The sequence below is a fragment of the Vicugna pacos genome, chromosome 27 (assembly GCF_048564905.1).
Source record: "Vicugna pacos chromosome 27, VicPac4, whole genome shotgun sequence".
In the NCBI taxonomy this organism is placed as follows: Eukaryota; Metazoa; Chordata; class Mammalia; order Artiodactyla; family Camelidae; genus Vicugna; species Vicugna pacos.
In genome coordinates, this window is record NC_133013.1 from 1,768,572 (window position 1) to 1,796,106 (window position 27,535).

The window sequence follows — 27,535 nt, forward strand, 5'->3', positions numbered from 1 at the left end:
CACGCTCCACCCAGCCCTCTGGGGCCTGCAGCCGGCAGCCCGGGCCGCGCAGCAGGACACGGGGGGACAACAATGGCACCACACGACGCCCCCGCTGTCGCCCAGTGGACGAAGCCAAGGGTCCTGCCTGCGAGGATGCACACAGAGCTTCCAGCACTCTGACAAAAGCAGCGCCTTCACAACAGGCAGCCCCTTTGGGCAGGACAGCCCTCCTCGCCACCACCCCAGCTCCACGGGAGCTGGCCCGGCGCCGACCAGGAACACGCAGAAGGGACGGACGTGAAAAGCTCGTCCTCCACACGTGCAATCAGAGCCGCACCTGGGTCACCGCTCTGCCTCCAGGACCCTGCCTGGCCCTCTCCTCCCCCCCCCCCACGAAGTAATCTCCTCCGACCTGCAGGGGCTTCCCCTGGGCGCAAAGTGCACTGGGGAGCTGGGCACCCCGGAGTCCTGCGGGGGAGCTGCCCAAGTGCTCCTGAAGGGACAACGCTGCCCACAGGAGGTAGTCACGCTCCGCTACAATCACCGCTATCCTCAGGGACGTCTGGGTTTTCAGTGCGCTACGAAGCGCGCACTACTTGTGTCCTTCGGCAAACTCAAGTGGGATGTCTGGATCCCACAACTGACACCAAAAGGACCCTACTAGCCCGGGCGCAAAATCCCGCGGCGTGTCATGCTGACGCACAGGAGCAGCTCTGACAGCTTCCAGGGCAGGGCAGGCCCGACCAGGCGCAGGGGTGGGGAGCACGACGGGAGGACGCTGCTGCGCGTCGCAATTCCCCTGCAGGGAAGTAGGCCTCTTCACTGCGGGCTCTTTCCCTGCAAGCCTCTATTTCTTACTACAAAAGCAACATCTACCCAGAGTACACCTGGACGCAGCGGGCCAGGCACATCTCCGTCCCGAGAACAGACGGTCACGGGTTCTGACATTTATCCCACACCAAACAGGTAGACTCAAAGCTGCACAAAGCACACAGGACAAAGCTGGAGGGAGGGCTTTGCCCCTTTCTCAGTTACGAGGATTTCAATGGGCATGCTAAACAGGAGAATCACCTGGCCTCAGCAAGGGAACAAGTCAAACGAGTGACGACACAGGACTCTGCCTCAGTGACCCAGGAGCAACCCCAGGTGCAGGTCGTCAGGAAGGAGTCAGCAGAGCCAGGAGAAGCCAGTGTGGAGCGAGGGCTCACCCTCCGAGAAACCCACAGCCAAAGTCTGCGGTCCTCGGCTTCTGAGCACTCCCTCGTGGCTTAGGCAGGCACCCGCCAAGGTGACGGGCTCCAGGGACAAGCAGCCCACTGGCCCCTGGGGAGATTGAATTTGAAAGCGAACGACACTCCAGACCCGTCACAGGACACACAGTCTGGAGATGAGGGCGGGAATGGCTTCCGGGAAAACAGGAAGCTCACCTTTCCCAGGACGACGTCCAACGGAGCACGGCCACCCCACTTACCTGGGCCTCCGGGGCCGCCGCAGGCGGGCGGGAGCTGCCGGCCAATGCCGGGGCCGGGCCAGGTCCTACGTGGGCTGAAAACCACAGAAGGGATGGAGGATTAGGCTCGCCTGCGAAGACTTTGCTGAAGCCACACAAAACCTGGTGAGCCTTCCTTCCCCGTATCCCACTCGTCCCCGCATCAGACCGAGTGGGAGACAGGTCTCGTGACCCTGAGGGAGACACCACAGGCCACGGGTTCAGGTGTCTCTTCCATAGCCGATCAACGGCCGTGGAAGGTCAGGGCTCCACACGCTGCAGACAATGGCAGGGGTGGGCTTCTCCTTCGGGGAGCCCGGAACGTGCTCCCTGTTGAAGGCCCGTGTGCAGAACTGACACGCCTGCCTTCTGTCACAGGCCTCTTACTCCGTAGCACTCGACAAGGGACACCTCCTCCCCAGGGCAGGATTGGGGAGGGTAAGACGCGGTCCATCAATTGCGTCCGCTATGGCACCAGGGGAGCACGGCCGAGAGCCCAGTCAGGGTGGCCCATGCCCTGGGAGGGACCTGGAGAGCGATCTGCCCTTCTCCTGCAGTGACGCAAGGAACAAACAGAGGAATCTACGCTTTCATCTTACCAAGTGGAGCATCCGGTACAGGTGAGCGAGGCTGGACAGGGCCCAATGGGGGCCCAGCTGGTGGTGGCCACACGGGCCGGTCCTTGCAAAGGCCGGGATGCTGCAAGGTAACCTGCAGGGCAGAAGGGAGAGCCGTGTCAGGCGACAGAAACGGAGCGACCACCGACAAATGCCGAAACCCAACGCATCAGCTGTCGGCACCGGGCACCCTCCCCACACCCCGCCGGGTGCCCACCCAGCAGCACAGTGCCCCACGCTCCACCCAGCCCTCTGGGGCCTGCAGCCGGCAGCCCAGGCCGCGCAGCAGGACACGGGGGGACAACAATGGCACCACACGACGCCCCCGCTGTCGCCCAGTGGACGAAGCCAAGGGTCCTGCCTGCGAGGATGCACACAGAGCTTCCAGCACTCTGACAAAAGCAGCGCCTTCACAACAGGCAGCCCCTTTGGGCAGGACAGCCCTCCTCGCCACCACCCCAGCTCCACGGGAGCTGGCCCGGCGCCGACCAGGAACACGCAGAAGGGACGGACGTGAAAAGCTCGTCCTCCACACGTGCAATCAGAGCCGCACCTGGGTCACCGCTCTGCCTCCAGGACCCTGCCTGGCCCTCTCCTCCCCCCCCCCACGAAGTAATCTCCTCCGACCTGCAGGGGCTTCCCCTGGGCGCAAAGTGCACTGGGGAGCTGGGCACCCCGGAGTCCTGCGGGGGAGCTGCCCAAGTGCTCCTGAAGGGACAACGCTGCCCACAGGAGGTAGTCACGCTCCGCTACAATCACCGCTATCCTCAGGGACGTCTGGGTTTTCAGTGCGCTACGAAGCGCGCACTACTTGTGTCCTTCGGCAAACTCAAGTGGGATGTCTGGATCCCACAACTGACACCAAAAGGACCCTACTAGCCCGGGCGCAAAATCCCGCGGCGTGTCATGCTGACGCACAGGAGCAGCTCTGACAGATTCCAGGGCAGGGCAGGCCCGACCAGGCGCAGGGGTGGGGAGCACGACGGGAGGACGCTGCTGCGCGTCGCAATTCCCCTGCAGGGAAGTAGGCCTCTTCACTGCGGGCTCTTTCCCTGCAAGCCTCTATTTCTTACTACAAAAGCAACATCTACCCAGAGTACACCTAGACGCAGCGGGCCAGGCACATCTCCGTCCCGAGAACAGACGGTCACGGGTTCTGACATTTATCCCACACCAAACAGGTAGACTCAAAGCTGCACAAAGCACACAGGACAAAGCTGGAGGGAGGGCTTTGCCCCTTTCTCAGTTACGAGGATTTCAATGGGCATGCTAAACAGGAGAATCACCTGGCCTCAGCAAGGGAACAAGTCAAACGAGTGACGACACAGGACTCTGCCTCAGTGACCCAGGAGCAACCCCAGGTGCAGGTCGTCAGGAAGGAGTCAGCAGAGCCAGGAGAAGCCAGTGTGGAGCGAGGGCTCACCCTCCGCACGCTATCTCGAGAAACCCACAGCCAAAGTCTGCGGTCCTCGGCTTCTGAGCACTCCCTCGTGGCTTAGGCAGGCACCCGCCAAGGTGACGGGCTCCAGGGACAAGCAGCCCACTGGCCCCTGGGGAGATTGAATTTGAAAGCGAACGACACTCCAGACCCGTCACAGGACACACAGTCTGGAGATGAGGGCGGGAATGGCTTCCGGGAAAACAGGAAGCTCACCTTTCCCAGGACGACGTCCAACGGAGCACGGCCACCCCACTTACCTGGGCCTCCGGGGCCGCCGCAGGCGGGCGGGAGCTGCCGGCCAATGCCGGGGCCGGGCCAGGTCCTACGTGGGCTGAAAACCACAGAAGGGATGGAGGATTAGGCTCGCCTGCGAAGACTTTGCTGAAGCCACACAAAACCTGGTGAGCCTTCCTTCCCCGTATCCCACTCGTCCCCGCATCAGACCGAGTGGGAGACAGGTCTCGTGACCCTGAGGGAGACACCACAGGCCACGGGTTCAGGTGTCTCTTCCATAGCCGATCAACGGCCGTGGAAGGTCAGGGCTCCACACGCTGCAGACAATGGCAGGGGTGGGCTTCTCCTTCGGGGAGCCCGGAACGTGCTCCCTGTTGAAGGCCCGTGTGCAGAACTGACACGCCTGCCTTCTGTCACAGGCCTCTTACTCCGTAGCACTCGACAAGGGACACCTCCTCCCCAGGGCAGGATTGGGGAGGGTAAGAAGCGGTCCATCAATTGCGTCCGCTATGGCACCAGGGGAGCAGGGCCGAGAGCCCAGTCAGGGTGGCCCATGCCCTGGGAGGGACCTGGAGAGCGATCTGCCCTTCTCCTGCAGTGACGCAAGGAACAAACAGAGGAATCTACGCTTTCATCTTACCAAGTGGAGCATCCGGTACAGGTGAGCGAGGCTGGACAGGGCCCAATGGGGGCCCAGCTGGTGGTGGCCACACGGGCCGGTCCTTGCAAAGGCCGGGATGCTGCAAGGTAACCTGCAGGGCAGAAGGGAGAGCCGTGTCAGGCGACAGAAACGGAGCGACCACCGACAAATGCCGAAACCCAACGCATCAGCTGTCGGCACCGGGCACCCTCCCCACACACCGCAGGGTGCCCACCCAGCAGCACAGTGCCCCACGCTCCACCCAGCCCTCTGGGGCCTGCAGCCGGCAGCCCGGGCCGCGCAGCAGGACACGGGGGGACAACAATGGCACCACACGACGCCCCCGCTGTCGCCCAGTGGACGAAGCCAAGGGTCCTGCCTGCGAGGATGCACACAGAGCTTCCAGCACTCTGACAAAAGCAGCGCCTTCACAACAGGCAGCCCCTTTGGGCAGGACAGCCCTCCTCGCCACCACCCCAGCTCCACGGGAGCTGGCCCGGCGCCGACCAGGAACACGCAGAAGGGACGGACGTGAAAAGCTCGTCCTCCACACGTGCAATCAGAGCCACACCTGGGTCACCGCTCTGCCTCCAGGACCCTGCCTGGCCCTCTCCTCCCCCCCCCCCCCACGAAGTAATCTCCTCCGACCTGCAGGGGCTTCCCCTGGGCGCAAAGTGCACTGGGGAGCTGGGCACCCCGGAGTCCTGCGGGGGAGCTGCCCAAGTGCTCCTGAAGGGACAACGCTGCCCACAGGAGGTAGTCACGCTCCGCTACAATCACCGCTATCCTCAGGGACGTCTGGGTTTTCAGTGCGCTACGAAGCGCGCACTACTTGTGTCCTTCGGCAAACTCAAGTGGGATGTCTGGATCCCACAACTGACACCAAAAGGACCCTACTAGCCCGGGCGCAAAATCCCGCGGCGTGTCATGCTGACGCACAGGAGCAGCTCTGACAGCTTCCAGGGCAGGGCAGGCCCGACCAGGCGCAGGGGTGGGGAGCACGACGGGAGGACGCTGCTGCGCGTCGCAATTCCCCTGCAGGGAAGTAGGCCTCTTCACTGCGGGCTCTTTCCCTGCAAGCCTCTATTTCTTACTACAAAAGCAACATCTACCCAGAGTACACCTGGACGCAGCGGGCCAGGCACATCTCCGTCCCGAGAACAGACGGTCACGGGTTCTGACATTTATCCCACACCAAACAGGTAGACTCAAAGCTGCACAAAGCACACAGGACAAAGCTGGAGGGAGGGCTTTGCCCCTTTCTCAGTTACGAGGATTTCAATGGGCATGCTAAACAGGAGAATCACCTGGCCTCAGCAAGGGAACAAGTCAAACGAGTGACGACACAGGACTCTGCCTCAGTGACCCAGGAGCAACCCCAGGTGCAGGTCGTCAGGAAGGAGTCAGCAGAGCCAGGAGAAGCCAGTGTGGAGCGAGGGCTCACCCTCCGCACGCTATCTCGAGAAACCCACAGCCAAAGTCTGCGGTCCTCGGCTTCTGAGCACTCCCTCGTGGCTTAGGCAGGCACCCGCCAAGGTGACGGGCTCCAGGGACAAGCAGCCCACTGGCCCCTGGGGAGATTGAATTTGAAAGCGAACGACATTCCACACCCGTCACAGGACACACAGTCTGGAGATGAGGGCGGGAATGGCTTCCGGGAAAACAGGAAGCTCACCTTTCCCAGGACGACGTCCAACGGAGCACGGCCACCCCACTTACCTGGGCCTCCGGGGCCGCCGCAGGCGGGCGGGAGCTGCCGGCCAATGCCGGGGCCGGGCCAGGTCCTACGTGGGCTGAAAACCACAGAAGGGATGGAGGATTAGGCTCGCCTGCGAAGACTTTGCTGAAGCCACACAAAACCTGGTGAGCCTTCCTTCCCCGTATCCCACTCGTCCCCGCATCAGACCGAGTGGGAGACAGGTCTCGTGACCCTGAGGGAGACACCACAGGCCACGGGTTCAGGTGTCTTTTCCGTAGCCGATCAACGGCCGTGGAAGGTCAGGGCTCCACACGCTGCAGACAATGGCAGGGGTGGGCTTCTCCTTCGGGGAGCCCGGAACGTGCTCCCTGTTGAAGGCCCGTGTGCAGAACTGACACGCCTGCCTTCTGTCACAGGCCTCTTACTCCGTAGCACTCGACAAGGGACACCTCCTCCCCAGGGCAGGATTGGGGAGGGTAAGACGCGGTCCATCAATTGCGTCCGCTATGGCACCAGGGGAGCACGGCCGAGAGCCCAGTCAGGGTGGCCCATGCCCTGGGAGGGACCTGGAGAGCGATCTGCCCTTCTCCTGCAGTGACGCAAGGAACAAACAGAGGAATCTACGCTTTCATCTTACCAAGTGGAGTATCCGGTACAGGAGAGCGAGGCTGGACAGGGCCCAATGGGGGCCCAGCTGGTGGTGGCCACACGGGCCGGTCCTTGCAAAGGCCGGGATGCTGCAAGGTAACCTGCAGGGCAGAAGGGAGAGCCGTGTCAGGCGACAGAAACGGAGCGACCACCGACAAATGCCGAAACCCAACGCATCAGCTGTCGGCACCGGGCACCCTCCCCACACCCCGCCGGGTGCCCACCCAGCAGCACAGTGCCCCACGCTCCACCCAGCCCTCTGGGGCCTGCAGCCGGCAGCCCGGGCCGCGCAGCAGGACACGGGGGGACAACAATGGCACCACACGACGCCCCCCGCTGTCGCCCAGTGGACGAAGCCAAGGGTCCTGCCTGCGAGGATGCACACAGAGCTTCCAGCACTCTGACAAAAGCAGCGCCTTCACAACAGGCAGCCCCTTTGGGCAGGACAGCCCTCCTCGCCACCACCCCAGCTCCACGGGAGCTGGCCCGGCGCCGACCAGGAACACGCAGAAGGGACGGACGTGAAAAGCTCGTCCTCCACACGTGCAATCAGAGCCGCACCTGGGTCACCGCTCTGCCTCCAGGACCCTGCCTGGCCCTCTCCTCCCCCCCCCCCACGAAGTAATCTCCTCCGACCTGCAGGGGCTTCCCCTGGGCGCAAAGTGCACTGGGGAGCTGGGCACCCCGGAGTCCTGCGGGGGAGCTGCCCAAGTGCTCCTGAAGGGACAACGCTGCCCACAGGAGGTAGTCACGCTCCGCTACAATCACCGCTATCCTCAGGGACGTCTGGGTTTTCAGTGCGCTACGAAGCGCGCACTACTTGTGTCCTTCGGCAAACTCAAGTGGGATGTCTGGATCCCACAACTGACACCAAAAGGACCCTACTAGCCCGGGCGCAAAATCCCGCGGCGTGTCATGCTGACGCACAGGAGCAGCTCTGACAGCTTCCAGGGCAGGGCAGGCCCGACCAGGCGCAGGGGTGGGGAGCACGACGGGAGGACGCTGCTGCGCGTCGCAATTCCCCTGCAGGGAAGTAGGCCTCTTCACTGCGGGCTCTTTCCCTGCAAGCCTCTATTTCTTACTACAAAAGCAACATCTACCCAGAGTACACCTGGACGCAGCGGGCCAGGCACATCTCCGTCCCGAGAACAGACGGTCACGGGTTCTGACATTTATCCCACACCAAACAGGTAGACTCAAAGCTGCACAAAGCACACAGGACAAAGCTGGAGGGAGGGCTTTGCCCCTTTCTCAGTTACGAGGATTTCAATGGGCATGCTAAACAGGAGAATCACCTGGCCTCAGCAAGGGAACAAGTCAAACGAGTGACGACACAGGACTCTGCCTCAGTGACCCAGGAGCAACCCCAGGTGCAGGTCGTCAGGAAGGAGTCAGCAGAGCCAGGAGAAGCCAGTGTGGAGCGAGGGCTCACCCTCCGAGAAACCCACAGCCAAAGTCTGCGGTCCTCGGCTTCTGAGCACTCCCTCGTGGCTTAGGCAGGCACCCGCCAAGGTGACGGGCTCCAGGGACAAGCAGCCCACTGGCCCCTGGGGAGATTGAATTTGAAAGCGAACGACACTCCACACCCGTCACAGGACACACAGTCTGGAGATGAGGGCGGGAATGGCTTCCGGGAAAACAGGAAGCTCACCTTTCCCAGGACGACGTCCAACGGAGCACGGCCACCCCACTTACCTGGGCCTCCGGGGCCGCCGCAGGCGGGCGGGAGCTGCCGGCCAATGCCGGGGCCGGGCCAGGTCCTACGTGGGCTGAAAACCACAGAAGGGATGGAGGATTAGGCTCGCCTGCGAAGAATTTGCTGAAGCCACACAAAACCTGGTGAGCCTTCCTTCCCCGTATCCCACTCGTCCCCGCATCAGACCGAGTGGGAGACAGGTCTCGTGACCCTGAGGGAGACACCACAGGCCACGGGTTCAGGTGTCTCTTCCATAGCCGATCAACGGCCGTGGAAGGTCAGGGCTCCACACGCTGCAGACAATGGCAGGGGTGGGCTTCTCCTTCGGGGAGCCCGGAACGTGCTCCCTGTTGAAGGCCCGTGTGCAGAACTGACACGCCTGCCTTCTGTCACAGGCCTCTTACTCCGTAGCACTCGACAAGGGACACCTCCTCCCCAGGGCAGGATTGGGGAGGGTAAGAAGCGGTCCATCAATTGCGTCCGCTATGGCACCAGGGGAGCAGGGCCGAGAGCCCAGTCAGGGTGGCCCATGCCCTGGGAGGGACCTGGAGAGCGATCTGCCCTTCTCCTGCAGTGACGCAAGGAACAAACAGAGGAATCTACGCTTTCATCTTACCAAGTGGAGCATCCGGTACAGGTGAGCGAGGCTGGACAGGGCCCAATGGGGGCCCAGCTGGTGGTGGCCACACGGGCCGGTCCTTGCAAAGGCCGGGATGCTGCAAGGTAACCTGCAGGGCAGAAGGGAGAGCCGTGTCAGGCGACAGAAACGGAGCGACCACCGACAAATGCCGAAACCCAACGCATCAGCTGTCGGCACCGGGCACCCTCCCCACACACCGCCGGGTGCCCACCCAGCAGCACAGTGCCCCACGCTCCACCCAGCCCTCTGGGGCCTGCAGCCGGCAGCCCGGGCCGCGCAGCAGGACACGGGGGGACAACAATGGCACCACACGACGCCCCCGCTGTCGCCCAGTGGACGAAGCCAAGGGTCCTGCCTGCGAGGATGCACACAGAGCTTCCAGCACTCTGACAAAAGCAGCGCCTTCACAACAGGCAGCCCCTTTGGGCAGGACAGCCCTCCTCGCCACCACCCCAGCTCCACGGGAGCTGGCCCGGCGCCGACCAGGAACACGCAGAAGGGACGGACGTGAAAAGCTCGTCCTCCACACGTGCAATCAGAGCCACACCTGGGTCACCGCTCTGCCTCCAGGACCCTGCCTGGCCCTCTCCTCCCCCCCCCCCACGAAGTAATCTCCTCCGACCTGCAGGGGCTTCCCCTGGGCGCAAAGTGCACTGGGGAGCTGGGCACCCCGGAGTCCTGCGGGGGAGCTGCCCAAGTGCTCCTGAAGGGACAACGCTGCCCACAGGAGGTAGTCACGCTCCGCTACAATCACCGCTATCCTCAGGGACGTCTGGGTTTTCAGTGCGCTACGAAGCGCGCACTACTTGTGTCCTTCGGCAAACTCAAGTGGGATGTCTGGATCCCACAACTGACACCAAAAGGACCCTACTAGCCCGGGCGCAAAATCCCGCGGCGTGTCATGCTGACGCACAGGAGCAGCTCTGACAGCTTCCAGGGCAGGGCAGGCCCGACCAGGCGCAGGGGTGGGGAGCACGACGGGAGGACGCTGCTGCGCGTCGCAATTCCCCTGCAGGGAAGTAGGCCTCTTCACTGCGGGCTCTTTCCCTGCAAGCCTCTATTTCTTACTACAAAAGCAACATCTACCCAGAGTACACCTGGACGCAGCGGGCCAGGCACATCTCCGTCCCGAGAACAGACGGTCACGGGTTCTGACATTTATCCCACACCAAACAGGTAGACTCAAAGCTGCACAAAGCACACAGGACAAAGCTGGAGGGAGGGCTTTGCCCCTTTCTCAGTTACGAGGATTTCAATGGGCATGCTAAACAGGAGAATCACCTGGCCTCAGCAAGGGAACAAGTCAAACGAGTGACGACACAGGACTCTGCCTCAGTGACCCAGGAGCAACCCCAGGTGCAGGTCGTCAGGAAGGAGTCAGCAGAGCCAGGAGAAGCCAGTGTGGAGCGAGGGCTCACCCTCCGCACGCTATCTCGAGAAACCCACAGCCAAAGTCTGCGGTCCTCGGCTTCTGAGCACTCCCTCGTGGCTTAGGCAGGCACCCGCCAAGGTGACGGGCTCCAGGGACAAGCAGCCCACTGGCCCCTGGGGAGATTGAATTTGAAAGCGAACGACATTCCACACCCGTCACAGGACACACAGTCTGGAGATGAGGGCGGGAATGGCTTCCGGGAAAACAGGAAGCTCACCTTTCCCAGGACGACGTCCAACGGAGCACGGCCACCCCACTTACCTGGGCCTCCGGGGCCGCCGCAGGCGGGCGGGAGCTGCCGGCCAATGCCGGGGCCGGGCCAGGTCCTACGTGGGCTGAAAACCACAGAAGGGATGGAGGATTAGGCTCGCCTGCGAAGACTTTGCTGAAGCCACACAAAACCTGGTGAGCCTTCCTTCCCCGTATCCCACTCGTCCCCGCATCAGACCGAGTGGGAGACAGGTCTCGTGACCCTGAGGGAGACACCACAGGCCACGGGTTCAGGTGTCTTTTCCGTAGCCGATCAACGGCCGTGGAAGGTCAGGGCTCCACACGCTGCAGACAATGGCAGGGGTGGGCTTCTCCTTCGGGGAGCCCGGAACGTGCTCCCTGTTGAAGGCCCGTGTGCAGAACTGACACGCCTGCCTTCTGTCACAGGCCTCTTACTCCGTAGCACTCGACAAGGGACACCTCCTCCCCAGGGCAGGATTGGGGAGGGTAAGACGCGGTCCATCAATTGCGTCCGCTATGGCACCAGGGGAGCACGGCCGAGAGCCCAGTCAGGGTGGCCCATGCCCTGGGAGGGACCTGGAGAGCGATCTGCCCTTCTCCTGCAGTGACGCAAGGAACAAACAGAGGAATCTACGCTTTCATCTTACCAAGTGGAGTATCTGGTACAGGAGAGCGAGGCTGGACAGGGCCCAATGGGGGCCCAGCTGGTGGTGGCCACACGGGCCGGTCCTTGCAAAGGCCGGGATGCTGCAAGGTAACCTGCAGGGCAGAAGGGAGAGCCGTGTCAGGCGACAGAAACGGAGCGACCACCGACAAATGCCGAAACCCAACGCATCAGCTGTCGGCACCGGGCACCCTCCCCACACCCCGCCGGGTGCCCACCCAGCAGCACAGTGCCCCACGCTCCACCCAGCCCTCTGGGGCCTGCAGCCGGCAGCCCGGGCCGCGCAGCAGGACACGGGGGGACAACAATGGCACCACACGACGCCCCCGCTGTCGCCCAGTGGACGAAGCCAAGGGTCCTGCCTGCGAGGATGCACACAGAGCTTCCAGCACTCTGACAAAAGCAGCGCCTTCACAACAGGCAGCCCCTTTGGGCAGGACAGCCCTCCTCGCCACCACCCCAGCTCCACGGGAGCTGGCCCGGCGCCGACCAGGAACACGCAGAAGGGACGGACGTGAAAAGCTCGTCCTCCACACGTGCAATCAGAGCCGCACCTGGGTCACCGCTCTGCCTCCAGGACCCTGCCTGGCCCTCTCCTCCCCCCCCCCCACGAAGTAATCTCCTCCGACCTGCAGGGGCTTCCCCTGGGCGCAAAGTGCACTGGGGAGCTGGGCACCCCGGAGTCCTGCGGGGGAGCTGCCCAAGTGCTCCTGAAGGGACAACGCTGCCCACAGGAGGTAGTCACGCTCCGCTACAATCACCGCTATCCTCAGGGACGTCTGGGTTTTCAGTGCGCTACGAAGCGCGCACTACTTGTGTCCTTCGGCAAACTCAAGTGGGATGTCTGGATCCCACAACTGACACCAAAAGGACCCTACTAGCCCGGGCGCAAAATCCCGCGGCGTGTCATGCTGACGCACAGGAGCAGCTCTGACAGCTTCCAGGGCAGGGCAGGCCCGACCAGGCGCAGGGGTGGGGAGCACGACGGGAGGACGCTGCTGCGCGTCGCAATTCCCCTGCAGGGAAGTAGGCCTCTTCACTGCGGGCTCTTTCCCTGCAAGCCTCTATTTCTTACTACAAAAGCAACATCTACCCAGAGTACACCTAGACGCAGCGGGCCAGGCACATCTCCGTCCCGAGAACAGACGGTCACGGGTTCTGACATTTATCCCACACCAAACAGGTAGACTCAAAGCTGCACAAAGCACACAGGACAAAGCTGGAGGGAGGGCTTTGCCCCTTTCTCAGTTACGAGGATTTCAATGGGCATGCTAAACAGGAGAATCACCTGGCCTCAGCAAGGGAACAAGTCAAACGAGTGACGACACAGGACTCTGCCTCAGTGACCCAGGAGCAACCCCAGGTGCAGGTCGTCAGGAAGGAGTCAGCAGAGCCAGGAGAAGCCAGTGTGGAGCGAGGGCTCACCCTCCGCACGCTATCTCGAGAAACCCACAGCCAAAGTCTGCGGTCCTCGGCTTCTGAGCACTCCCTCGTGGCTTAGGCAGGCACCCGCCAAGGTGACGGGCTCCAGGGACAAGCAGCCCACTGGCCCCTGGGGAGATTGAATTTGAAAGCGAACGACACTCCACACCCGTCACAGGACACACAGTCTGGAGATGAGGGCGGGAATGGCTTCCGGGAAAACAGGAAGCTCACCTTTCCCAGGACGACGTCCAACGGAGCACGGCCACCCCACTTACCTGGGCCTCCGGGGCCGCCGCAGGCGGGCGGGAGCTGCCGGCCAATGCCGGGGCCGGGCCAGGTCCTACGTGGGCTGAAAACCACAGAAGGGATGGAGGATTAGGCTCGCCTGCGAAGAATTTGCTGAAGCCACACAAAACCTGGTGAGCCTTCCTTCCCCGTATCCCACTCGTCCCCGCATCAGACCGAGTGGGAGACAGGTCTCGTGACCCTGAGGGAGACACCACAGGCCACGGGTTCAGGTGTCTCTTCCATAGCCGATCAACGGCCGTGGAAGGTCAGGGCTCCACACGCTGCAGACAATGGCAGGGGTGGGCTTCTCCTTCGGGGAGCCCGGAACGTGCTCCCTGTTGAAGGCCCGTGTGCAGAACTGACACGCCTGCCTTCTGTCACAGGCCTCTTACTCCGTAGCACTCGACAAGGGACACCTCCTCCCCAGGGCAGGATTGGGGAGGGTAAGAAGCGGTCCATCAATTGCGTCCGCTATGGCACCAGGGGAGCAGGGCCGAGAGCCCAGTCAGGGTGGCCCATGCCCTGGGAGGGACCTGGAGAGCGATCTGCCCTTCTCCTGCAGTGACGCAAGGAACAAACAGAGGAATCTACGCTTTCATCTTACCAAGTGGAGCATCCGGTACAGGTGAGCGAGGCTGGACAGGGCCCAATGGGGGCCCAGCTGGTGGTGGCCACACGGGCCGGTCCTTGCAAAGGCCGGGATGCTGCAAGGTAACCTGCAGGGCAGAAGGGAGAGCCGTGTCAGGCGACAGAAACGGAGCGACCACCGACAAATGCCGAAACCCAACGCATCAGCTGTCGGCACCGGGCACCCTCCCCACACCCCGCCGGGTGCCCACCCAGCAGCACAGTGCCCCACGCTCCACCCAGCCCTCTGGGGCCTGCAGCCGGCAGCCCGGGCCGCGCAGCAGGACACGGGGGGACAACAATGGCACCACACGACGCCCCCGCTGTCGCCCAGTGGACGAAGCCAAGGGTCCTGCCTGCGAGGATGCACACAGAGCTTCCAGCACTCTGACAAAAGCAGCGCCTTCACAACAGGCAGCCCCTTTGGGCAGGACAGCCCTCCTCGCCACCACCCCAGCTCCACGGGAGCTGGCCCGGCGCCGACCAGGAACACGCAGAAGGGACGGACGTGAAAAGCTCGTCCTCCACACGTGCAATCAGAGCCACACCTGGGTCACCGCTCTGCCTCCAGGACCCTGCCTGGCCCTCTCCTCCCCCCCCCCCACGAAGTAATCTCCTCCGACCTGCAGGGGCTTCCCCTGGGCGCAAAGTGCACTGGGGAGCTGGGCACCCCGGAGTCCTGCGGGGGAGCTGCCCAAGTGCTCCTGAAGGGACAACGCTGCCCACAGGAGGTAGTCACGCTCCGCTACAATCACCGCTATCCTCAGGGACGTCTGGGTTTTCAGTGCGCTACGAAGCGCGCACTACTTGTGTCCTTCGGCAAACTCAAGTGGGATGTCTGGATCCCACAACTGACACCAAAAGGACCCTACTAGCCCGGGCGCAAAATCCCGCGGCGTGTCATGCTGACGCACAGGAGCAGCTCTGACAGCTTCCAGGGCAGGGCAGGCCCGACCAGGCGCAGGGGTGGGGAGCACGACGGGAGGACGCTGCTGCGCGTCGCAATTCCCCTGCAGGGAAGTAGGCCTCTTCACTGCGGGCTCTTTCCCTGCAAGCCTCTATTTCTTACTACAAAAGCAACATCTACCCAGAGTACACCTGGACGCAGCGGGCCAGGCACATCTCCGTCCCGAGAACAGACGGTCACGGGTTCTGACATTTATCCCACACCAAACAGGTAGACTCAAAGCTGCACAAAGCACACAGGACAAAGCTGGAGGGAGGGCTTTGCCCCTTTCTCAGTTACGAGGATTTCAATGGGCATGCTAAACAGGAGAATCACCTGGCCTCAGCAAGGGAACAAGTCAAACGAGTGACGACACAGGACTCTGCCTCAGTGACCCAGGAGCAACCCCAGGTGCAGGTCGTCAGGAAGGAGTCAGCAGAGCCAGGAGAAGCCAGTGTGGAGCGAGGGCTCACCCTCCGCACGCTATCTCGAGAAACCCACAGCCAAAGTCTGCGGTCCTCGGCTTCTGAGCACTCCCTCGTGGCTTAGGCAGGCACCCGCCAAGGTGACGGGCTCCAGGGACAAGCAGCCCACTGGCCCCTGGGGAGATTGAATTTGAAAGCGAACGACATTCCACACCCGTCACAGGACACACAGTCTGGAGATGAGGGCGGGAATGGCTTCCGGGAAAACAGGAAGCTCACCTTTCCCAGGACGACGTCCAACGGAGCACGGCCACCCCACTTACCTGGGCCTCCGGGGCCGCCGCAGGCGGGCGGGAGCTGCCGGCCAATGCCGGGGCCGGGCCAGGTCCTACGTGGGCTGAAAACCACAGAAGGGATGGAGGATTAGGCTCGCCTGCGAAGACTTTGCTGAAGCCACACAAAACCTGGTGAGCCTTCCTTCCCCGTATCCCACTCGTCCCCGCATCAGACCGAGTGGGAGACAGGTCTCGTGACCCTGAGGGAGACACCACAGGCCACGGGTTCAGGTGTCTTTTCCGTAGCCGATCAACGGCCGTGGAAGGTCAGGGCTCCACACGCTGCAGACAATGGCAGGGGTGGGCTTCTCCTTCGGGGAGCCCGGAACGTGCTCCCTGTTGAAGGCCCGTGTGCAGAACTGACACGCCTGCCTTCTGTCACAGGCCTCTTACTCCGTAGCACTCGACAAGGGACACCTCCTCCCCAGGGCAGGATTGGGGAGGGTAAGACGCGGTCCATCAATTGCGTCCGCTATGGCACCAGGGGAGCACGGCCGAGAGCCCAGTCAGGGTGGCCCATGCCCTGGGAGGGACCTGGAGAGCGATCTGCCCTTCTCCTGCAGTGACGCAAGGAACAAACAGAGGAATCTACGCTTTCATCTTACCAAGTGGAGTATCTGGTACAGGAGAGCGAGGCTGGACAGGGCCCAATGGGGGCCCAGCTGGTGGTGGCCACACGGGCCGGTCCTTGCAAAGGCCGGGATGCTGCAAGGTAACCTGCAGGGCAGAAGGGAGAGCCGTGTCAGGCGACAGAAACGGAGCGACCACCGACAAATGCCGAAACCCAACGCATCAGCTGTCGGCACCGGGCACCCTCCCCACACCCCGCCGGGTGCCCACCCAGCAGCACAGTGCCCCACGCTCCACCCAGCCCTCTGGGGCCTGCAGCCGGCAGCCCGGGCCGCGCAGCAGGACACGGGGGGACAACAATGGCACCACACGACGCCCCCGCTGTCGCCCAGTGGACGAAGCCAAGGGTCCTGCCTGCGAGGATGCACACAGAGCTTCCAGCACTCTGACAAAAGCAGCGCCTTCACAACAGGCAGCCCCTTTGGGCAGGACAGCCCTCCTCGCCACCACCCCAGCTCCACGGGAGCTGGCCCGGCGCCGACCAGGAACACGCAGAAGGGACGGACGTGAAAAGCTCGTCCTCCACACGTGCAATCAGAGCCGCACCTGGGTCACCGCTCTGCCTCCAGGACCCTGCCTGGCCCTCTCCTCCCCCCCCCCCACGAAGTAATCTCCTCCGACCTGCAGGGGCTTCCCCTGGGCGCAAAGTGCACTGGGGAGCTGGGCACCCCGGAGTCCTGCGGGGGAGCTGCCCAAGTGCTCCTGAAGGGACAACGCTGCCCACAGGAGGTAGTCACGCTCCGCTACAATCACCGCTATCCTCAGGGACGTCTGGGTTTTCAGTGCGCTACGAAGCGCGCACTACTTGTGTCCTTCGGCAAACTCAAGTGGGATGTCTGGATCCCACAACTGACACCAAAAGGACCCTACTAGCCCGGGCGCAAAATCCCGCGGCGTGTCATGCTGACGCACAGGAGCAGCTCTGACAGCTTCCAGGGCAGGGCAGGCCCGACCAGGCGCAGGGGTGGGGAGCACGACGGGAGGACGCTGCTGCGCGTCGCAATTCCCCTGCAGGGAAGTAGGCCTCTTCACTGCGGGCTCTTTCCCTGCAAGCCTCTATTTCTTACTACAAAAGCAACATCTACCCAGAGTACACCTAGACGCAGCGGGCCAGGCACATCTCCGTCCCGAGAACAGACGGTCACGGGTTCTGACATTTATCCCACACCAAACAGGTAGACTCAAAGCTGCACAAAGCACACAGGACAAAGCTGGAGGGAGGGCTTTGCCCCTTTCTCAGTTACGAGGATTTCAATGGGCATGCTAAACAGGAGAATCACCTGGCCTCAGCAAGGGAACAAGTCAAACGAGTGACGACACAGGACTCTGCCTCAGTGACCCAGGAGCAACCCCAGGTGCAGGTCGTCAGGAAGGAGTCAGCAGAGCCAGGAGAAGCCAGTGTGGAGCGAGGGCTCACCCTCCGCACGCTATCTCGAGAAACCCACAGCCAAAGTCTGCGGTCCTCGGCTTCTGAGCACTCCCTCGTGGCTTAGGCAGGCACCCGCCAAGGTGACGGGCTCCAGGGACAAGCAGCCCACTGGCCCCTGGGGAGATTGAATTTGAAAGCGAACGACACTCCAGACCCGTCACAGGACACACAGTCTGGAGATGAGGGCGGGAATGGCTTCCGGGAAAACAGGAAGCTCACCTTTCCCAGGACGACGTCCAACGGAGCACGGCCACCCCACTTACCTGGGCCTCCGGGGCCGCCGCAGGCGGGCGGGAGCTGCCGGCCAATGCCGGGGCCGGGCCAGGTCCTACGTGGGCTGAAAACCACAGAAGGGATGGAGGATTAGGCTCGCCTGCGAAGACTTTGCTGAAGCCACACAAAACCTGGTGAGCCTTCCTTCCCCGTATCCCACTCGTCCCCGCATCAGACCGAGTGGGAGACAGGTCTCGTGACCCTGAGGGAGACACCACAGGCCACGGGTTCAGGTGTCTCTTCCATAGCCGATCAACGGCCGTGGAAGGTCAGGGCTCCACACGCTGCAGACAATGGCAGGGGTGGGCTTCTCCTTCGGGGAGCCCGGAACGTGCTCCCTGTTGAAGGCCCGTGTGCAGAACTGACACGCCTGCCTTCTGTCACAGGCCTCTTACTCCGTAGCACTCGACAAGGGACACCTCCTCCCCAGGGCAGGATTGGGGAGGGTAAGAAGCGGTCCATCAATTGCGTCCGCTATGGCACCAGGGGAGCAGGGCCGAGAGCCCAGTCAGGGTGGCCCATGCCCTGGGAGGGACCTGGAGAGCGATCTGCCCTTCTCCTGCAGTGACGCAAGGAACAAACAGAGGAATCTACGCTTTCATCTTACCAAGTGGAGCATCCGGTACAGGTGAGCGAGGCTGGACAGGGCCCAATGGGGGCCCAGCTGGTGGTGGCCACACGGGCCGGTCCTTGCAAAGGCCGGGATGCTGCAAGGTAACCTGCAGGGCAGAAGGGAGAGCCGTGTCAGGCGACAGAAACGGAGCGACCACCGACAAATGCCGAAACCCAACGCATCAGCTGTCGGCACCGGGCACCCTCCCCACACCCCGCCGGGTGCCCACCCAGCAGCACAGTGCCCCACGCTCCACCCAGCCCTCTGGGGCCTGCAGCCGGCAGCCCGGGCCGCGCAGCAGGACACGGGGGGACAACAATGGCACCACACGACGCCCCCGCTGTCGCCCAGTGGACGAAGCCAAGGGTCCTGCCTGCGAGGATGCACACAGAGCTTCCAGCACTCTGACAAAAGCAGCGCCTTCACAACAGGCAGCCCCTTTGGGCAGGACAGCCCTCCTCGCCACCACCCCAGCTCCACGGGAGCTGGCCCGGCGCCGACCAGGAACACGCAGAAGGGACGGACGTGAAAAGCTCGTCCTCCACACGTGCAATCAGAGCCACACCTGGGTCACCGCTCTGCCTCCAGGACCCTGCCTGGCCCTCTCCTCCCCCCCCCCCCCACGAAGTAATATCCTCCGACCTGCAGGGGCTTCCCCTGGGCGCAAAGTGCACTGGGGAGCTGGGCACCCCGGAGTCCTGCGGGGGAGCTGCCCAAGTGCTCCTGAAGGGACAACGCTGCCCACAGGAGGTAGTCACGCTCCGCTACAATCACCGCTATCCTCAGGGACGTCTGGGTTTTCAGTGCGCTACGAAGCGCGCACTACTTGTGTCCTTCGGCAAACTCAAGTGGGATGTCTGGATCCCACAACTGACACCAAAAGGACCCTACTAGCCCGGGCGCAAAATCCCGCGGCGTGTCATGCTGACGCACAGGAGCAGCTCTGACAGCTTCCAGGGCAGGGCAGGCCCGACCAGGCGCAGGGGTGGGGAGCACGACGGGAGGACGCTGCTGCGCGTCGCAATTCCCCTGCAGGGAAGTAGGCCTCTTCACTGCGGGCTCTTTCCCTGCAAGCCTCTATTTCTTACTACAAAAGCAACATCTACCCAGAGTACACCTGGACGCAGCGGGCCAGGCACATCTCCGTCCCGAGAACAGACGGTCACGGGTTCTGACATTTATCCCACACCAAACAGGTAGACTCAAAGCTGCACAAAGCACACAGGACAAAGCTGGAGGGAGGGCTTTGCCCCTTTCTCAGTTACGAGGATTTCAATGGGCATGCTAAACAGGAGAATCACCTGGCCTCAGCAAGGGAACAAGTCAAACGAGTGACGACACAGGACTCTGCCTCAGTGACCCAGGAGCAACCCCAGGTGCAGGTCGTCAGGAAGGAGTCAGCAGAGCCAGGAGAAGCCAGTGTGGAGCGAGGGCTCACCCTCCGCACGCTATCTCGAGAAACCCACAGCCAAAGTCTGCGGTCCTCGGCTTCTGAGCACTCCCTCGTGGCTTAGGCAGGCACCCGCCAAGGTGACGGGCTCCAGGGACAAGCAGCCCACTGGCCCCTGGGGAGATTGAATTTGAAAGCGAACGACATTCCACACCCGTCACAGGACACACAGTCTGGAGATGAGGGCGGGAATGGCTTCCGGGAAAACAGGAAGCTCACCTTTCCCAGGACGACGTCCAACGGAGCACGGCCACCCCACTTACCTGGGCCTCCGGGGCCGCCGCAGGCGGGCGGGAGCTGCCGGCCAATGCCGGGGCCGGGCCAGGTCCTACGTGGGCTGAAAACCACAGAAGGGATGGAGGATTAGGCTCGCCTGCGAAGACTTTGCTGAAGCCACACAAAACCTGGTGAGCCTTCCTTCCCCGTATCCCACTCGTCCCCGCATCAGACCGAGTGGGAGACAGGTCTCGTGACCCTGAGGGAGACACCACAGGCCACGGGTTCAGGTGTCTCTTCCATAGCCGATCAACGGCCGTGGAAGGTCAGGGCTCCACACGCTGCAGACAATGGCAGGGGTGGGCTTCTCCTTCGGGGAGCCCGGAACGTGCTCCCTGTTGAAGGCCCGTGTGCAGAACTGACACGCCTGCCTTCTGTCACAGGCCTCTTACTCCGTAGCACTCGACAAGGGACACCTCCTCCCCAGGGCAGGATTGGGGAGGGTAAGTCGCGGTCCATCAATTGCGTCCGCTATGGCACCAGGGGAGCACGGCCGAGAGCCCAGTCAGGGTGGCCCATGCCCTGGGAGGGACCTGGAGAGCGATCTGCCCTTCTCCTGCAGTGACGCAAGGAACAAACAGAGGAATCTACGCTTTCATCTTACCAAGTGGAGCATCCGGTACAGGTGAGCGAGGCTGGACAGGGCCCAATGGGGGCCCAGCTGGTGGTGGCCACACGGGCCGGTCCTTGCAAAGGCCGGGATGCTGCAAGGTAACCTGCAGGGCAGAAGGGAGAGCCGTGTCAGGCGACAGAAACGGAGCGACCACCGACAAATGCCGAAACCCAACGCATCAGCTGTCGGCACCGGGCACCCTCCCCACACCCCGCCGGGTGCCCACCCAGCAGCACAGTGCCCCACGCTCCACCCAGCCCTCTGGGGCCTGCAGCCGGCAGCCCGGGCCGCGCAGCAGGACACGGGGGGACAACAATGGCACCACACGACGCCCCCGCTGTCGCCCAGTGGACGAAGCCAAGGGTCCTGCCTGCGAGGATGCACACAGAGCTTCCAGCACTCTGACAAAAGCAGCGCCTTCACAACAGGCAGCCCCTTTGGGCAGGACAGCCCTCCTCGCCACCACCCCAGCTCCACGGGAGCTGGCCCGGCGCCGACCAGGAACACGCAGAAGGGACGGACGTGAAAAGCTCGTCCTCCACACGTGCAATCAGAGCCGCACCTGGGTCACCGCTCTGCCTCCAGGACCCTGCCTGGCCCTCTCCTCCCCCCCCCCACGAAGTAATCTCCTCCGACCTGCAGGGGCTTCCCCTGGGCGCAAAGTGCACTGGGGAGCTGGGCACCCCGGAGTCCTGCGGGGGAGCTGCCCAAGTGCTCCTGAAGGGACAACGCTGCCCACAGGAGGTAGTCACGCTCCGCTACAATCACCGCTATCCTCAGGGACGTCTGGGTTTTCAGTGCGCTACGAAGCGCGCACTACTTGTGTCCTTCGGCAAACTCAAGTGGGATGTCTGGATCCCACAACTGACACCAAAAGGACCCTACTAGCCCGGGCGCAAAATCCCGCGGCGTGTCATGCTGACGCACAGGAGCAGCTCTGACAGCTTCCAGTGCAGGGCAGGCCCGACCAGGCGCAGGGGTGGGGAGCACGACGGGAGGACGCTGCTGCGCGTCGCAATTCCCCTGCAGGGAAGTAGGCCTCTTCACTGCGGGCTCTTTCCCTGCAAGCCTCTATTTCTTACTACAAAAGCAACATCTACCCAGAGTACACCTGGACGCAGCGGGCCAGGCACATCTCCGTCCCGAGAACAGACGGTCACGGGTTCTGACATTTATCCCACACCAAACAGGTAGACTCAAAGCTGCACAAAGCACACAGGACAAAGCTGGAGGGAGGGCTTTGCCCCTTTCTCAGTTACGAGGATTTCAATGGGCATGCTAAACAGGAGAATCACCTGGCCTCAGCAAGGGAACAAGTCAAACGAGTGACGACACAGGACTCTGCCTCAGTGACCCAGGAGCAACCCCAGGTGCAGGTCGTCAGGAAGGAGTCAGCAGAGCCAGGAGAAGCCAGTGTGGAGCGAGGGCTCACCCTCCGCACGCTATCTCGAGAAACCCACAGCCAAAGTCTGCGGTCCTCGGCTTCTGAGCACTCCCTCGTGGCTTAGGCAGGCACCCGCCAAGGTGACGGGCTCCAGGGACAAGCAGCCCACTGGCCCCTGGGGAGATTGAATTTGAAAGCGAACGACACTCCAGACCCGTCACAGGACACACAGTCTGGAGATGAGGGCGGGAATGGCTTCCGGGAAAACAGGAAGCTCACCTTTCCCAGGACGACGTCCAACGGAGCACGGCCACCCCACTTACCTGGGCCTCCGGGGCCGCCGCAGGCGGGCGGGAGCTGCCGGCCAATGCCGGGGCCGGGCCAGGTCCTACGTGGGCTGAAAACCACAGAAGGGATGGAGGATTAGGCTCGCCTGCGAAGACTTTGCTGAAGCCACACAAAACCTGGTGAGCCTTCCTTCCCCGTATCCCACTCGTCCCCGCATCAGACCGAGTGGGAGACAGGTCTCGTGACCCTGAGGGAGACACCACAGGCCACGGGTTCAGGTGTCTCTTCCATAGCCGATCAACGGCCGTGGAAGGTCAGGGCTCCACACGCTGCAGACAATGGCAGGGGTGGGCTTCTCCTTCGGGGAGCCCGGAACGTGCTCCCTGTTGAAGGCCCGTGTGCAGAACTGACACGCCTGCCTTCTGTCACAGGCCTCTTACTCCGTAGCACTCTACAAGGGACACCTCCTCCCCAGGGCAGGATTGGGGAGGGTAAGACGCGGTCCATCAATTGCGTCCGCTATGGCACCAGGGGAGCACGGCCGAGAGCCCAGTCAGGGTGGCCCATGCCCTGGGAGGGACCTGGAGAGCGATCTGCCCTTCTCCTGCAGTGACGCAAGGAACAAACAGAGGAATCTACGCTTTCATCTTACCAAGTGGAGCATCCGGTACAGGTGAGCGAGGCTGGACAGGGCCCAATGGGGGCCCAGCTGGTGGTGGCCACACGGGCCGGTCCTTGCAAAGGCCGGGATGCTGCAAGGTAACCTGCAGGGCAGAAGGGAGAGCCGTGTCAGGCGACAGAAACGGAGCGACCACCGACAAATGCCGAAACCCAACGCATCAGCTGTCGGCACCGGGCACCCTCCCCACACCCCGCCGGGTGCCCACCCAGCAGCACAGTGCCCCACGCTCCACCCAGCCCTCTGGGGCCTGCAGCCGGCAGCCCGGGCCGCGCAGCAGGACACGGGGGGACAACAATGGCACCACACGACGCCCCCGCTGTCGCCCAGTGGACGAAGCCAAGGGTCCTGCCTGCGAGGATGCACACAGAGCTTCCAGCACTCTGACAAAAGCAGCACCTTCACAACAGGCAGCCCCTTTGGGCAGGACAGCCCTCCTCGCCACCACCCCAGCTCCACGGGAGCTGGCCCGGCGCCGACCAGGAACACGCAGAAGGGACGGACGTGAAAAGCTCATCCTCCACACGTGCAATCAGAGCCGCACCTGGGTCACCGCTCTGCCTCCAGGACCCTGCCTGGCCCTCTCCTCCCCCCCCCCCCACGAAGTAATCTCCTCCGACCTGCAGGGGCTTCCCCTGGGCGCAAAGTGCACTGGGGAGCTGGGCACCCCGGAGTCCTGCGGGGGAGCTGCCCAAGTGCTCCTGAAGGGACAACGCTGCCCACAGGAGGTAGTCGCGCTCCGCTACAATCACCGCTATCCTCAGGGACGTCTGGGTTTTCAGTGCGCTACGAAGCGCTCACTACTTGTGTCCTTCGGCAAACTCAAGTGGGATGTCTGGATCCCACAACTGACACCAAAAGGACCCTACTAGCCCGGGCGCAAAATCCCGCGGCGTGTCATGCTGACACACAGGAGGAGCTCTGACAGCTTCCAGGGCAGGGCAGGCCCGACCAGGCGCAGGGGTGGGGAGCACGACGGGAGGACGCTGCTGCGCGTCGCAATTCCCCTGCAGGGAAGTAGGCCTCTTCACTGCGGGCTCTTTCCCTGCAAGCCTCTATTTCTTACTACAAAAGCAACATCTACCCAGAGTACACCTGGACGCAGCGGGCCAGGCACATCTCCGTCCCGAGAACAGACGGTCACGGGTTCTGACATTTATCCCACACCAAACAGGTAGACTCAAAGCTGCACAAAGCACACAGGACAAAGCTGGAGGGAGGGCTTTGCCCCTTTCTCAGTTACGAGGATTTCAATGGGCATGCTAAACAGGAGAATCACCTGGCCTCAGCAAGGGAACAAGTCAAACGAGTGACGACACAGGACTCTGCCTCAGTGACCCAGGAGCAACCCCAGGTGCAGGTCGTCAGGAAGGAGTCAGCAGAGCCAGGAGAAGCCAGTGTGGAGCGAGGGCTCACCCTCCGCATGCTATCTCGAGAAACCCACAGCCAAAGTCTGCGGTCCTCGGCTTCTGAGCACTCCCTCGTGGCTTAGGCAGGCACCCGCCAAGGTGACGGGCTCCAGGGACAAGCAGCCCACTGGCCCCTGGGGAGATTGAATTTGAAAGCGAACGACACTCCAGACCCGTCACAGGACACACAGTCTGGAGATGAGGGCGGGAATGGCTTCCGGGAAAACAGGAAGCTCACCTTTCCCAGGACGACGTCCAACGGAGCACGGCCACCCCACTTACCTGGGCCTCCGGGGCCGCCGCAGGCGGGCGGGAGCTGCCGGCCAATGCCGGGGCCGGGCCAGGTCCTACGTGGGCTGAAAACCACAGAAGGGATGGAGGATTAGGCTCGCCTGCGAAGACTTTGCTGAAGCCACACAAAACCTGGTGAGCCTTCCTTCCCCGTATCCCACTCGTCCCCGCATCAGACCGAGTGGGAGACAGGTCTCGTGACCCTGAGGGAGACACCACAGGCCACGGGTTCAGGTGTCTCTTCCATAGCCGATCAACGGCCGTGGAAGGTCAGGGCTCCACACGCTGCAGACAATGGCAGGGGTGGGCTTCTCCTTCGGGGAGCCCGGAACGTGCTCCCTGTTGAAGGCCCGTGTGCAGAACTGACACGCCTGCCTTCTGTCACAGGCCTCTTACTCCGTAGCACTCTACAAGGGACACCTCCTCCCCAGGGCAGGATTGGGGAGGGTAAGACGCGGTCCATCAATTGCGTCCGCTATGGCACCAGGGGAGCACGGCCGAGAGCCCAGTCAGGGTGGCCCATGCCCTGGGAGGGACCTGGAGAGCGATCTGCCCTTCTCCTGCAGTGACGCAAGGAACAAACAGAGGAATCTACGCTTTCATCTTACCAAGTGGAGCATCCGGTACAGGTGAGCGAGGCTGGACAGGGCCCAATGGGGGCCCAGCTGGTGGTGGCCACACGGGCCGGTCCTTGCAAAGGCCGGGATGCTGCAAGGTAACCTGCAGGGCAGAAGGGAGAGCCGTGTCAGGCGACAGAAACGGAGCGACCACCGACAAATGCCGAAACCCAACGCATCAGCTGTCGGCACCGGGCACCCTCCCCACACCCCGCCGGGTGCCCACCCAGCAGCACAGTGCCCCACGCTCCACCCAGCCCTCTGGGGCCTGCAGCCGGCAGCCCGGGCCGCGCAGCAGGACACGGGGGGACAACAATGGCACCACACGACGCCCCCGCTGTCGCCCAGTGGACGAAGCCAAGGGTCCTGCCTGCGAGGATGCACACAGAGCTTCCAGCACTCTGACAAAAGCAGCACCTTCACAACAGGCAGCCCCTTTGGGCAGGACAGCCCTCCTCGCCACCACCCCAGCTCCACGGGAGCTGGCCCGGCGCCGACCAGGAACACGCAGAAGGGACGGACGTGAAAAGCTCATCCTCCACACGTGCAATCAGAGCCGCACCTGGGTCACCGCTCTGCCTCCAGGACCCTGCCTGGCCCTCTCCTCCCCCCCCCCCACGAAGTAATCTCCTCCGACCTGCAGGGGCTTCCCCTGGGCGCAAAGTGCACTGGGGAGCTGGGCACCCCGGAGTCCTGCGGGGGAGCTGCCCAAGTGCTCCTGAAGGGACAACGCTGCCCACAGGAGGTAGTCGCGCTCCGCTACAATCACCGCTATCCTCAGGGACGTCTGGGTTTTCAGTGCGCTACGAAGCGCTCACTACTTGTGTCCTTCGGCAAACTCAAGTGGGATGTCTGGATCCCACAACTGACACCAAAAGGACCCTACTAGCCCGGGCGCAAAATCCCGCGGCGTGTCATGCTGACGCACAGGAGGAGCTCTGACAGCTTCCAGGGCAGGGCAGGCCCGACCAGGCGCAGGGGTGGGGAGCACGACGGGAGGACGCTGCTGCGCGTCGCAATTCCCCTGCAGGGAAGTAGGCCTCTTCACTGCGGGCTCTTTCCCTGCAAGCCTCTATTTCTTACTACAAAAGCAACATCTACCCAGAGTACACCTGGACGCAGCGGGCCAGGCACATCTCCGTCCCGAGAACAGACGGTCACGGGTTCTGACATTTATCCCACACCAAACAGGTAGACTCAAAGCTGCACAAAGCACACAGGACAAAGCTGGAGGGAGGGCTTTGCCCCTTTCTCAGTTACGAGGATTTCAATGGGCATGCTAAACAGGAGAATCACCTGGCCTCAGCAAGGGAACAAGTCAAACGAGTGACGACACAGGACTCTGCCTCAGTGACCCAGGAGCAACCCCAGGTGCAGGTCGTCAGGAAGGAGTCAGCAGAGCCAGGAGAAGCCAGTGTGGAGCGAGGGCTCACCCTCCGCACGCTATCTCGAGAAACCCACAGCCAAAGTCTGCGGTCATCGGCTTCTGAGCACTCCCTCGTGGCTTAGGCAGGCACCCGCCAAGGTGACGGGCTCCAGGGACAAGCAGCCCACTGGCCCCTGGGGAGATTGAATTTGAAAGCGAACGACACTCCACACCCGTCACAGGACACACAGTCTGGAGATGAGGGCGGGAATGGCTTCCGGGAAAACAGGAAGCTCACCTTTCCCAGGACGACGTCCAACGGAGCACGGCCACCCCACTTACCTGGGCCTCCGGGGCCGCCGCAGGCGGGCGGGAGCTGCCGGCCAATGCCGGGGCCGGGCCAGGTCCTACGTGGGCTGAAAACCACAGAAGGGATGGAGGATTAGGCTCGCCTGCGAAGACTTTGCTGAAGCCACACAAAACCTGGTGAGCCTTCCTTCCCCGTATCCCACTCGTCCCCGCATCAGACCGAGTGGGAGACAGGTCTCGTGACCCTGAGGGAGACACCACAGGCCACGGGTTCAGGTGTCTCTTCCATAGCCGATCAACGGCCGTGGAAGGTCAGGGCTCCACACGCTGCAGACAATGGCAGGGGTGGGCTTCTCCTTCGGGGAGCCCGGAACGTGCTCCCTGTTGAAGGCCCGTGTGCAGAACTGACACGCCTGCCTTCTGTCACAGGCCTCTTACTCCGTAGCACT

General features: G+C 62.7%; 1 protein-coding gene across 1 annotated transcript in view; it reads right to left on the bottom strand.

The window, feature by feature from the left end:
• LOC140689642 (uncharacterized) overlaps positions 1 to 27,535 on the bottom strand; it is a 227,539-nt gene that overhangs the window by 56,264 nt on the left and 143,740 nt on the right. The window contains exons 55-77 of the mRNA XM_072950623.1: positions 27,120 to 27,193; positions 25,403 to 25,514; positions 24,786 to 24,859; positions 23,068 to 23,179; positions 22,451 to 22,524; positions 20,735 to 20,846; positions 20,118 to 20,191; positions 18,399 to 18,510; positions 17,782 to 17,855; positions 16,065 to 16,176; positions 15,448 to 15,521; positions 13,731 to 13,842; positions 13,114 to 13,187; positions 11,397 to 11,508; positions 10,780 to 10,853; positions 9,063 to 9,174; positions 8,446 to 8,519; positions 6,740 to 6,851; positions 6,123 to 6,196; positions 4,404 to 4,515; positions 3,787 to 3,860; positions 2,071 to 2,182; positions 1,454 to 1,527 (exon numbers count right to left, since the gene is read on the bottom strand). Of these exons, the coding sequence (XP_072806724.1) occupies positions 1,454 to 1,527; positions 2,071 to 2,182; positions 3,787 to 3,860; positions 4,404 to 4,515; positions 6,123 to 6,196; positions 6,740 to 6,851; positions 8,446 to 8,519; positions 9,063 to 9,174; positions 10,780 to 10,853; positions 11,397 to 11,508; positions 13,114 to 13,187; positions 13,731 to 13,842; positions 15,448 to 15,521; positions 16,065 to 16,176; positions 17,782 to 17,855; positions 18,399 to 18,510; positions 20,118 to 20,191; positions 20,735 to 20,846; positions 22,451 to 22,524; positions 23,068 to 23,179; positions 24,786 to 24,859; positions 25,403 to 25,514; positions 27,120 to 27,193 (2,120 nt within the window). The remainder of the gene's footprint in view (positions 1 to 1,453; positions 1,528 to 2,070; positions 2,183 to 3,786; positions 3,861 to 4,403; positions 4,516 to 6,122; positions 6,197 to 6,739; positions 6,852 to 8,445; positions 8,520 to 9,062; positions 9,175 to 10,779; positions 10,854 to 11,396; positions 11,509 to 13,113; positions 13,188 to 13,730; positions 13,843 to 15,447; positions 15,522 to 16,064; positions 16,177 to 17,781; positions 17,856 to 18,398; positions 18,511 to 20,117; positions 20,192 to 20,734; positions 20,847 to 22,450; positions 22,525 to 23,067; positions 23,180 to 24,785; positions 24,860 to 25,402; positions 25,515 to 27,119; positions 27,194 to 27,535) is intronic.